The 13,357-nt window shown below is 47.2% G+C and overlaps 1 protein-coding gene across 1 annotated transcript in view; it reads right to left on the reverse strand.

Annotated features, from left to right (window-relative positions):
• The window catches only part of LOC310775602 (C-Jun-amino-terminal kinase-interacting protein 4-like), a 79,775-nt gene that overhangs the window by 30,076 nt on the left and 36,342 nt on the right, over positions 1 to 13,357 (reverse strand). The window contains exons 4-5 of the mRNA XM_083635766.1: positions 12,308 to 12,408; positions 4,051 to 4,204 (exon numbers count right to left, since the gene is read on the reverse strand). Coding sequence (XP_083491892.1) covers positions 4,051 to 4,204; positions 12,308 to 12,408 — 255 coding nt within the window. The remainder of the gene's footprint in view (positions 1 to 4,050; positions 4,205 to 12,307; positions 12,409 to 13,357) is intronic.

Raw genomic sequence — 13,357 nt, forward strand, 5'->3', positions numbered from 1 at the left:
CCCCCCTCTTTCGATCTCTCTTCCCCCCTTCCTGCTGTAATGAGAGTATCTCCTCTCACATCTCTTGTCTGCATGCTGGCGTCACTCTAGTGTTGCTATAGTAGCACGGACCAGGACCAGTCATTCAGAGGCAAGCTTCACTCCTTTGCCACTCTGATAATAGCTATCCCTACTAGCAAAAACCTGGAAAGCACTCTCCACTACCATAACCTCCAGAGAGTAAAACCTGGAAAGCACTCCACTACCATAACCTCCAGAGAGTAAAACCTGGAAAGCACTCCACTACCATAACCTCCAGAGAGTAAAACCTGGAAAGCACTCCACTACCATAACCTCCAGAGAGTAAAACCTGGAAAGCACTCCACTACCATAACCTCCAGAGAGTAAAACCTGGAAAGCACTCCACTACCATAACCTCCAGAGAGTAAAACCTGGAAAGCACTCCACTACCATAACCTCCAGAGAGTAAAACCTGGAAAGCACTCCACTACCATAACCTCCAGAGAGTAAAACCTGGAAAGCACTCCACTACCATAACCTCCAGAGAGTAAAACCTGGAAAGCACTCCACTACCATAACCTCCAGAGAGTAAAACCTGGAAAGCACTCCACTACCATAACCTCCAGAGAGTAAAACCTGGAAAGCACTCCACTACCATAACCTCCAGAGAGTGAGGAGGTCATTAACTCTGAATCTTTGGAAAATGTCAAGTCAGAGGCAATAACACAAAAGCACCCCTGTGTACAACTACAACAAACGTCTTTGACACAAATTTGGGGCCAATAGTCCTAACGGTGGCACTACAGCGACCGTCTAAAGTCTAAAACTTAAAAAATTCATAAAGAATCAGGCATACGTGCTACGGCTTTGCAACTTTCACCGAAATGTGCGCCTAAATGCGGGGAAACTTTTGTACAATGCAACCTATGGCCAATTATGAAGTCTAAAGACCGCAAAACTGCAAAAACGAATTAAACCCTACTCCTCCCACATTTTTTCTTCAAACGACACCAAACTTCAGCATCTGCATCGTTAGACTGTCCTACACAAAAGTATCAAAACAGATTTTCGATCGGTCAAAAATTGAGCCCACAGTGCATCAAAACGTTGAATTCTGGCCCCGTGTATAGCCTAATTACCTTAATTACCTATGGCAATTAGGTTGTATTTGTGATGTCATCAGTCAGTCAAGCAATTGTAATGCCATCACTGATGTCACTCGAGCAATTGTGATGTCATAATAGCTCAAAGCCTTGAGACTTGGCCAGCCACGACCCATTGCTGCGCAGCAGCCACTTTTTTGGCGCATAATAACTCCCACAATTTCTGCGCCACATAGACATGCCCGAACTCAAAACATGCGGCTTATTGAGGACAGGTGTGCTATGACTTTTCTAAGGGTTTGGTCAAGCGGTTTGGCACTTCTTTTGAATGGACCCAGACCCGGCCGGGTCCGGGTCGGAACCTCGGGTATTCGGGGGGTCGGGCATACCCGAAGACCTCTAGCTCAAAGCCTTGAGACTTGCCCGGCCACGACCCATTGCTGCGCAGCAGCTATAATTATATATATTATACAGTATTTTTGTGAATCCTCAAGTGCCCCGTTTGCCAGTTATGAAGGAATTTGGCACTGCCTCTGTTAACGTGAGTCAAATTTGTGTTACCAAAAGCCAAAACACTTCCTCTGTCTTATGATCGAGTACTCTAGTCATTAATATTCATGATGGAGCCTCGCTCGCAACATGGTTTCCAACAGCAACAATGTGAAGACACTCTGTCCTTTCCCCCTCCCTTGAGGTTAAGGCAGGCCCCCGAATGGTACCACTTCCTCTCGTTTCCTGGGCCCCAAGCCACCACGACACACACACACACACACACACACACACACACACACACACACACACACACACACACACACACGCTGCTTACAAATTCTGGACACACCGACCAATCTTTCCTTTCTGAATAGAATTGTGCCGTTTCCTTGGCCCTCCCTGGCATCGACTGTTCACATTTTGTCTGAAGTGAACTAGCAATGATGTCATCACTCAATGCCCTGGGAAGCACTAGTAGCCTAGCAATGATGTCATCACTCAGGTCCCTGGGAAGCAATCTAGGAACCCATCGGTTAAACAAAAAAAACGATTTTTTTCTCTAACCTCTCGGGGCAGCAGCCCCGTTTCAATGGAACTCGAGAGGTGCGGGCGGCAGCGGAAGAAAATCCCTTTCCGCTGCCTGCAAGCTCTGCCATTGGCTCCAACCGACCGGCTCTGCCCATTAATGGATTTATTTTCCGCTCCCTGTGTGCTAATAGCAAGTAGCAACTTGCTACTGTATACGCTGAAAATGGTGAGTGTTGACTAATGACTACCCACCGGTCACGTTCACTTCATTTTGATCGGGTGAAGCGCAGCATGCATGCGAGCGCTGTTGCACCCCTTTTGACGGAACCTGCGAACAGATTCAAGATGCAAGTCGAAAGTCTGTCTCGAGAGATTACTAATAGCCTAGCAATGATGTCATCACTCAGGTCCTTGGGAAGCACTAGTAGCCTAGCAATGTCATCACTCAGGTCCTTGGGAAGCACTAGTAGCCTAGCAATGATGTCATCACTCAGGTCCTTGGGAAGCACTAGTAGCCTAGCAATGATGTCATCACTCAGGTCCTTGGGAAGCACTAGTAGCCTAGCAATGATGTCATCACTCAGGTCCTTGGGAAGCACTAGTAGCCTAGCAATGATGTCAACACTCAGGTCCTTGGGAAGCACTAGTAGCCTAGCAATAATGTCATCACTCAGGTCCCTGGGAAGCACTAGTAGCCTAGCAATGATGTCATCACTCAGGTCCCTGGGAAGCACTAGTAGCCTAGCAATGATGTCATCACTCAGGTCCCTGGGAAGCACTAGTAGCCAATTTCCAACAGTAACTTGACACTTCACAACTGAATCCAGACTTGAAAGCAGGACCTGTGCGTATGCGTGTGTATCAGACTTGAAAGCAGGACCTGTGCGTATGTGTGTGTATCAGAGTTGAAAGCAGGACCTGTGCGTATGTGTGTGTATCAGACTTGAAAGCAGGACCTGTGCGTATGTGTGTGTATCAGAGTTGAAAGCAGGACCTGTGCGTATGTGTGTGTATCAGAGGTGAAAGCAGGACCTGTGCGTATGCGTGTGTATCAGACTTGAAAGCAGGACCTGTGCGTATGCGTGTGTATCAGATTTGAAAGGAGGACCTGTGCGTATGTGTGTGTATCAGATTTGAAAGGAGGACCTGTGCGTATGCGTGTGTATCAGATTTGAAAGGAGGACCTGTGCGTATGCATGTGTATCAGATTTGAAAGGAGGACCTGTGCGTATGCGTGTGTATCAGAGTTGAAAGCAGGACCTGTGCGTATGTGTGTGTATCAGATTTGAAAGGAGGACCTGTGCGTATGCGTGTGTATCAGATTTGAAAGGAGGACCTGTGCGTATGTGTGTGTATCAGACTTGAAAGCAGGACCTGTGTGTATGTGTGTGTATCAGACTTGAAAGCAGGACCTGTGCGTATGCGTGTGTATCAGAGTTGAAAGCAGGACCTGTGCGTATGCGTGTGTATCAGAGTTGAAAGCAGGACCTGTGCGTATGTGTGTGTATCTGACTTGAAAGCAGGACCTGTGTGTATATCTGACTTGAAAGCAGGACCTGTGCGTATGTGTGTGTATCAGACTTGACAGCAGGACCTGTGCGTATGTGTGTGTATGTATCAGACTTGACAGCAGGACCTGTGAGTATGTGTGTGTATCTGACTTGAAAGCAGGACCTGTGCGTATGTGTGTGTATTTGACTTGAAAGCAGGACCTGTGCGTATGTGTGTGTATCAGACTTGACAGCAGGACCTGTGCGTATGTGTGTGTATCTGACTTGAAAGCAGGACCTGTGCGTATGTGTGTGTATCAGACTTGACAGCAGGACCTGTGTGTATGCGTGTGTATCAGAGTTGAAAGCAGGACCTGTGTGTATGCGTGTGTATCAGACTTGAAAGGAGGACCTGTGCGTATGCGTGTGTATCATACCTTGAGGCTGGTGTTGGACTGCGGGTGGCTATTTCTAAGGTTGTTGAATTTCCAGGGATCAGACGGGGTTTCCACAGGTTTCCTCTGGAGAACAGGGGTCATACCATCAGTCCCAGGAAGTGGGAATATGCCCATGGAGATAGGACGCTCCTTCCTGGTTACAACCACAGAAAGACATGGAAGAACTATCATTCAAAATGATCAGAGCAATTCTGAATTAAAAGGGATACACCAAGTTTAAGCACATTGTCTGATTGGTCAATTGACCTGTTAAGTGATAGAAACATGGACTAAAATCATCCAGGTGTCCCCGGTAGATCATGTGCTCTGGTGCTCCACGCTAACACTTTAGCATACTGTACTATGTTGATGAGAAGTTGAAGCAGCTCTACAATGTGGCGCCGCCTGGCAGTTTTCTGGTGGGCATTGGTTCATTCATTTTAGATTACCAAATGTGATACAAATACAAACTCCTGTACTTCTCTACCTGTTCACAGGTCTGTGTTCTCATCACTTCACAGGACCAATGGGTCAATCTCCAAAACGCTTGGTGTATTCTTGTAAAGAATTCTTTTGGTAGGTTTGGTAGGGGGTTGCTGCTCTCGAGCACGGTGCTGAAGTTAACATAGGATTTATAGTTTGCAATTTCCAGTGAAGGAGGGTATGCATTCCACACCATAAACCAAGTGGGACATCTTTTCATTATGGCTCAATTCCACCACATTTTACAGCCCTGCACAGCCCGTCACCACTCGGCTCTACTTGCTTCAACCCGATGGACGTTCTGCTTCGACCGCCCTTCATCTGCCCCCGCCCACACCTGGTCGTCACAGCGACCGCATATCTGCCCTCCACCCATGTTCTGAAATAGGCTATAACATAACGTTACAATTAAATCCATACACAGAACTTTTAAACTGTTTATGAAATACTGGTGCCTCTAAATTACCTACAGTGTGTGTGTGTGTGTGTGTGTGTGTGTGTGTGTGTGTGTGTGTGAGAGAGAGAGAGAGAGAGAGCAGTGCTGGCATGATCACAGTCCTTGATCCTGGCCTGAGCAGCCAGCTCATAGCATCACAGCATGTTGGGCGGGTGTTACAGTGTACATGGGCAAAAGTGACAATCGACCAGGAGAATGGATATCACTTTGTTGTTAGTCAAAACTCACAAGCGCTGCACGAGGGACGGGCGCGAGGGACGGGGGTTGCGCTAGAGTGAAGCCTCTACCCCCGCGGCCTCTCACCAGGCAAAACCGCGGCTTCACCAGGCGCCTGCGGCCTAGCGGAGCCGACGCAGCACTAACTACACAAGCGCTTCAGAGCAGCGGACTTTTGGACAATTGAAACCACCGCGCCGATTTTATTTCACCAGAGGCGAAGGCAGCAAAACAAAAGACTGATAGAAAAGCATAATAGAAGAGAAAAGAAGGTAAACTGGTATGCAGCGCTGCATTGACAGTCAGTAGGATATAGAGAGTAAACACGATTCTGCCTGACCAATCAGTCGCCTACAATGTTTTCACGTCACGGTATGGACCCGGGTTGGCAAAAATAGAACCCCGACGAGGCAGGTACTAAAAGTAGCCCAGCTCAGCCCCAAATCTAACCGAGCTGGGCCGGTTTATACCGGTGGGATGAGACCAAAAGTCGAGTCGAGCGGAGCGGGACCGCGCTACTAGCTGCGGTGGGATTGGGCCATTAGAGTCTAAATGTGTTGGCCTTCCCTCTCGGTCTCTGTAGTGTGACATTGACACAATACAGTGTGGGGTGAAGAATAAAGTTATATCAAACATTCTATTTACTTAACTAAAAGCAATATTGGATGGCCTGTGTGTGTGTGTGTGTGTGTGTGTGTGTGTGTGTGTGTGTGTATGTATATATACTGTATATACTATGTGTTTCCCCTAGAACATTTTTCAGGCCTGGAGGGATTTCGAAATGTAACCCGACCGCAACGGTGGGGGCCCTCACTGGCGAGGCTAAACTTTTAGCTAACCTGTTCGCATCTATGTTCGCAATGGCATCCCAAGTATCATCATACTATTATGGGATGCGATGCAAACAGTTGTATTATGGGATGTGCGTTTCCCAGGCAACGACACACGTTGACACGTTTTGGAACAGCGCTGCGCGCTGGCACAATGCTCCTAAAAGCAAAATGCTTATTGTTTTGAATGATTTGGCATGTTATACTGCTGTCAACACTGTCAACAACAGTATTGTTGTATTGTAATAATATGCCATAAAGGTTTATTGAAATTTAGGGGGAAAGGAAAAAAAAAAAAAAATGCAACTTCTTTCTGGCCTGGCGGGGGCGCCATTGGCCTGGCAGGCTCGCCAGGCCTGTAGAATGGTAAGGGAAACACATTATATATATATATATATATATATATATATATATACTCTGTGTACTGTATATGTATTTATACCATGGTCTGGGTGAATACTCGATTCTGATTGGCTGCAAGGTGTCCATTAAAAAGTGATATTGTACAGTGATAATGGACACCTAGCTAAATGGTCTGTTCACCGTTCATATCAATGCGCCATAGTTTCATCAGTGTTATCAGGAGAGCAGTTTGAGCTCTATACCCCCGTTAAGGGTTAATATGACAATTTTGGATGTTGAGAAAAAAATTGACTCGGTCAAAGTAAGTATTTAAATCACCCCTGTGTGCTCAGTTTATCAAAAATAACTCTTATTTACAATTTTGATTTTCGTTTCGGAGATTTTTAACCTCGCGTCACCAGGCTCTTCTCGGCGACAAAGAGGATATTTCCCTCGGCTCGTGCACGAGCGGGGGCGAGCCCTTTGAGAGAGAGAGAGAGAGAGAGAGAGAGAGAGAGAGAGAGAGAGAGAGAGAGAGAGAGAGAGAGAGAGAGAGAGAGAGAGAGAGATGCATGCAGTGCGAGTATGAGTGCGAGCCCCCGCTGCACTTTTCACTTCCTGAAACTCTTTGCTCTTAAATGTTAATATACTTGGCCAATACGTATCTATCATACAAAATAAAGCAAGCAGCCAAACGGTAATGTCTTCATTTAATGTAGAACGCAAAACATCGTTAAACCTGCATTCCTGTGATGAAGTTAACGTTTGAGTCGGCTTTAAAACGGAGATTGGTGGAGGTGGGAGGGACTATTTTATTTCGTGGAAGACTGATTTACAGTATGAATAACAGACATTTAGCCATTTAGATTGCTTTATTTATTACACATGGAAATATAAATGACTGGTCTTATTGTTTTGTTGGCAAGTGACCATGGTATAAGCGGGTTAATGCCCTTCGAGGTGTACATTATCACTTTTTAAGGGACTTCGCGGAGGCAAACCATCCTCGGCTTCGCCTCGGACGGTTCACGCCTCCGCGTCGTCCCTTAAAAAGTGATAATGTACACCTCGTCGGGCATTAACCCTTACATATATATCCCCCGTAACATCCCAGGAAGTGTCGGACTTCAGTTAGACTTAGAAACAGGAGTTTCCACTGCACAAGTTAATTTACTCAGCCTGCATTTAGATGAGTCCATTCCCACTGCAGTGGTAGCAGAACAACATAATAGAACTGGCTAGAAATTGAGAGGGCTCCTTTCAAGCATGAACTGGCAGGGCTCATGGGTACCATGCCTCGTTGGTGGGCTCGCCTCGCAGGCCATCAGCATCATAAGCACCATTACCTCCAGCCTATTAGCTGAAGCAATAACGCCAAACAATGTGTAGCTGTAATGTATGTGTCTCTATGATGGAGATGAATTCTGCTATCTGTGTAATTGGAAGGTCAACTGAAGGACTTCACACAGTAGTGGGGGCACATCGACACCCGTTAGCTTCCCCAAGCCTATAAAATAAAAATAAAACAAATAAATAATAATAATATAATATAATTAATAATATAATAATAAAGCTCAAAGATTTAGTAGCGCACACACTCACATGGAGTGAATACATTAACCACATCATAAACTGTAAGCACTTTCAGACCAACAATATCCAGTACATCAAACCTTTGAAATAAAAACTCCACTTCAAGAGAACTGCTGCAACAGAGCCACCGTCCGCATCCCACCAGCTATCAAAGGGCACAGTGGGACCAGAACAATGGCTGCCTGCCATGGTGAAAAGAGCACGCAGCAGGCAGCATGGACAGAACAGCAGCTGAGGCTAAACAATAGACACAGCAGCATATTGAGAGAGGCAGAGGTCACATGCAGGCCAGTGATAGCGGTGACCAAATCCACCCTTTTGTCATCTATCTGGGGTGAGTGGCGGAGGTGAAAAACCCTGTGCTCAGTGACAGATCTCTAGTCCAACGAACAAAAAGGCTAAATTAGATGTTTAATACTTCATAAACTCAGAATACATAAACAACAACTCTCGACTCTGCTGCATAGATATTCTGAAATAGGTGGTAGAGATTTATCTACTTGTCTCTCTAGCATCTCTCTCTACTGACCCACTTTCAGCAGCCAGTCTCATACTGAGTGACTACAACAGCCCCCACATGGCAACAACATGCTGACTGCATGGCTACCAAACTGGCAGTACGGAGGTGGAGATGATAGTGGACTGGAGAGCTACATTCAGATAGAGCATCACTCTGCTACTACAACACCTATGCACTAAAAGACACATACCTGCTGGGTGTGGGTAAGGAGGGGAAGGTAAGAGACACATACCTGCTGGGTGTGGGTAAGGAGGGGAAGGTAAGAGACACATACCTGCTGGGTGTGGGTAAGGAGGGGAAGGTAAGAGACACATACCTGCTGGGTGTGGGTAAGGAGGGGAAGGTAAGACACATACCTGCTGGGTGTGGGTAAGGAGGGGAAGGTAAGAGACACATACCTGCTGGGTGTGGGTAAGGAGGGGAAGGTAAGACACATACCTGCTGGGTGTGGGTAAGGAGGGGAAGGTAAGACACATACCTGCTGGGTGTGGGTAAGGAGGGGCAGGTAAGAGACACATACCTGCTGGGTGTGTGTAAGGAGGGGAAGGTAAGAGACACATACCTGCTGGGTGTGGGTAAGGAGGGGAAGGTAAGCGCGGGGACGCCTCCGGTGGAGACGGAGTAGTGAACGAGCAGCAGCACTGACAGAGACACCAGGACAGCAGAGTTGACGACCACCGCTCCCCCCACCAGGCCAAACACAAACAGCAGCATACACCCGGGGCTCATGGCCCCCCCCAGATCATGGCCCAGTGCCCCAGCAGGGACCAGGGGGGTACTGTAGGGGTGCAGCCAGTGCCCCAGCAGGGACCAGGGGGTACTGTAGGCCCAGTGCCCCAGCAGGGACCGGGGGGTACTGTAGGGGCACAGCCAGTGACAGCAGAGCAGGAGGGCTCGATGTTGACTGGAATTCTGCCTAAGGATGAGGTGAGACACTCCAGAGTGATCACTGCAGCTCGGCAGACAGCATGAGAGCAGGTCAGAGCGATCTACCCGGCGCCAGTCACAACAACAGTCATCCTGGTGGCGTCTGCGGAGCGGTGCCACAGACAAGACAGCAGAGTGGATCGTCCACAGAGAGGAGAGAGATGAGAGATGAGAGATGGGAGGCTGGGGCTGGTAGCACCTCCTCTCCTCTAGTGAATGCTCCTGCAGCAGCTGATTCTGCTTTCCTCCCTTCGTCCTCGAGCTGCGACACCTCTGCCGCTGTGCAGTGGAGAATACTCGCCCTCTCTGGCTCCGACAGGCACCCACTGCCCCTCCCTCTCTTCTTTTCTCTCTCTCTCTCTCTCTCTCTCTCTCTCTCTCTCTCTCTGGTGCTGAGGCAGCTCGTCCCATACGCCTCCTCTCAGCCTGGAGCTGATTGGCTGGGGGAAAAGCATGCCTCCTCTCAGCCTGGAGCTGATTGGCTGGGGGCAAAGCCTGTGGGAACTGGCAGTGTGTCTGCATTTTAAGCGGACGAGGAGTGAGGGGAATACAGGGAGCTGCCTAAATGCACAGACACACATGGTCCAAAGGTACACTGACCTGCGGGTCAGGACCCCCCAGGGGGTGGCAATATTTGGGGGGTCGTGGGATGATTGTCAAAAGAGAGAGAGAGAAAACTTGAGGTTTATTCTATATGTTGGCATTTGGCAGGACATCAACTTTGGAGTGACATTGTAGTGTGTGCCCACATGTGAAGCTAATGCTTTGTTCACAAACTGCGCACACCTAGCAACTTGCTATATCCACAGCTAAAGATTTCACACTTGGTTTGGTAATGTAAACATATGTTGCCCAACAAGCGGGGTGTGCTGCCAGCAGCAGGCTATGTGTGACACAGAGAGCTAAGGAGGTGATCATAAAACATTGTGCCTTTTCCACACATTCAAAAGACCTGAGCCCGGATCGGTTTTGCACATGGGGTTGCAAACACCTCTTTGTGCAGTAAACGAAACTACCGTTTTCACACATGCGTACAGGAACATTGCCTGTAAATCAATAACGGCTATTTCCCGGAATTTCCCTTCACACCTGAGGGATCACATGTGTAAAAACAGCTGTGAAAGAAGCTGTATTTTGCGGAGGAGAGTGGGCTGGGGTCATAACGTATAAACTAGGGGTGGGGGGAAAAATCGATTCACCTAAGTATCGCGATTTTTAATGTCGCGATTTTTTGAATCGATCTTTTATTCCAGAATCGATAATCGAGAAAAAAAAAAAAAAAAAAAAAAAAATTTGGGTGCTTGCAGTCAGGCCACTCACTGAACAGCAGGCCAGGCGTCGCCTACTGGTTTACTAGTGGTTTTATTACTTTATTAGTTAGTCTGAAGTAATAATTACACTTCAGGGTTAAAGTGGGTGCATCTCATTGTAAAATTGGACTTCAAACGGCCCAAATTGGGCTTCAAACGGCCCAAATTTCACGCGCGTCGGCCCATATCGGCCTGGCCTGCTTGGTATCTAATGCCCGGCCTGAATTATGATCCCAGTCCGCCCCTGTTTTTAACTATATCGCCCAGCTCTACTCATGATATATAATATACAGTCTCTAGTGTATGATTCAACTTTTCCCATGTTCTAATCTAGTGTAAAAAAGCAAACAAACTGAAAAAATAAAAGAAAAAAATAAACAAAAATCGCAATAAATCGTAATATCGAATCGCAATAATCGTAGAATCGCAATACTTAAGAATCGCAATATAAATCGAATCGGCACCCAAGAATCGTGATAGTATCAAATCGGGAGATAAGTGAATCGCCACAGCCCTAGTATAAACAGTGCTGCAAGGGGCCAGAGGCAGTCAGAAAAACAAAGAAACATGGAGCCGACGTCCACTCATTTGATAATATTGCTGACGCACTTTTTCCTCAAACGTAGACAGCGACGCAGACAAATTAAGGCGAAGATGGAAAGGGATATACGTGCGAACAAAAACAGATTCATGTTCGCATTCTTCTTCGCTAAACATCGTGCAGAATATGAAGATAGACTAAACCGGGGACAGATAATGACAGTGTTAAATACCTCTGCGCTACTGCGTGAGACTAGACCCTTCTGGAAGCGAGAGAGACCAGGAGGGAATTTATTTTGGGAAGATGCTCTGAACAATTTTGACGACGTGGAATGGAAGCGTCATTTTCGCATGTCCCGGTGTACGTTCGACTACCTGCTGAGTCTGGTCCGACCTGCACTAACACGCAAGATCACCCGGTGGCGAAAACCACTGGAAGCGCATTTGCCACTGGCAATAGTGCTTTGGTGGTACGCAACACCAGGGGAATATCGAACAATAAGCTGTGTATTATCATTTCCCTGCCGAAGGGGGAAAAGCTGCAGAAGACCCTGGATGGCTTCGCAGAACAAGGTTATCCCATGTGTGCAGGTGCCATAGATGGTCCCCTATCGCGGCATACCGGTCTTATCACAAGGTTAGAAGTGGTCAAATGTCCGCGATAACGGGGGCGCGCTTATACCAGAAAACAACTTTCACACATGAAGGCATTACACCGCTTTCTGGTAATTTCCCGGTATAAAGCGGTATAATGTGTGAAAACGGCTTTAGTGAAATCAAAGTCCTATGTTGCAAATGCATTTTTATCTTGTGGCCATCCACAATGAGATCAAAGCTATGTGAGACTCAAGGCCAGTGAGCGACTTAAGAAATTGGCCCTTTTTGATTCCCAAGCTCCTCTCGTATTGATAGAGAGCGAAATGTGAATGAACAAACACGGCTTGGATTCGTGAGTAAAAAACACCGCGCTCTGCTGGCTGCTGTGCTCGTGTCTGAGGGCTCGGATAGTCAAAAACATGATAAGGTTGGGTTGCCTCACCGCGCTCTGCTGGCTGCTGTGCTCGTGTCTGAGGGCTCGGATACCGTCGCTGCATGTTGGTGCTTACTTCGCTCCAGGTGCTCCATGTAGCTGTGGATCATCTGGAAGGTATAGAACACACAGAGAGGGGCTGTTGTATAGGGTGTTGTCAGCTCCCCTGTCCTCTTCACACTGTACACCAACGACTGTACATGAACCCACCCTGATTTCTACATCATTCAATTCTCAGACGATACAGCCATGCTTGGCCTAATGCACAAAGACAGCAGTTCATCAGCTTACCTCTCTGAAATAGAGATATTTGTGCAATGGTGTGACACTAACCATCTTGTGCTGAATGTTGTCCTCTCAAACTCCACTCTGAAACACGGTAAGCCCTGGTGACCGAGTGGTTAAGCTGCGTGCTTTACAATCAGAAGTTCCATGGTTCGAAACCAGCTCTGGGTTTTAGCGATTTCTGACCCAGATCGCGGCTTCGACATATCTATAGGCTAAGCTAGGCTGCTACGTCATAGCTACACAACAAACTTAGTCAACTTTGACCCGCCCAGATGTGCTTCTCGTCTTCTTCTGTGGTTGTCTCGTCTTCTTCTGTTACCAAACAGAAGCGCTTCTCTTCTTCTGGAGCACATCCGGGGCAGGTCAGAGTTGACTCAGTCTGTTGTTGTGTAGCAGCCAGCCTAGCGTAGCCTATAGATATGATCTGATTTCAAGATTAGGGACGATTCCTTTCAATTCTATTGCTGCTCGTATGAAATCAGACCATATGTGGATTACAAAGAGCAGTGGGAGATAAAGCAGGAGGTGCTATCTATGTGACAAGACAGCAAACAGAGCAGGCTGTCAGCAGCACGGAGGTACGTTACATCGCTAATTCATGTTCTCTCTATTATATAATAAGCATAATGAGCCGCTGTGTGTCGTAAAATAAGCTTTTGACTGGACATAAATACAATCATTTCACATGCCCTGTTTCCTCGTTTTCAGGTTGCAGTTCAAACTGATGATCGTTTCTGCTGATGCTAATCAAAGCGAAGTTGTCAGGGTGAC

Source organism: Poromitra crassiceps (genome assembly GCF_964638095.1).
Source record: "Poromitra crassiceps genome assembly, chromosome: 4".
NCBI classification, from domain to species: domain Eukaryota; kingdom Metazoa; phylum Chordata; class Actinopteri; order Beryciformes; family Melamphaidae; genus Poromitra; species Poromitra crassiceps.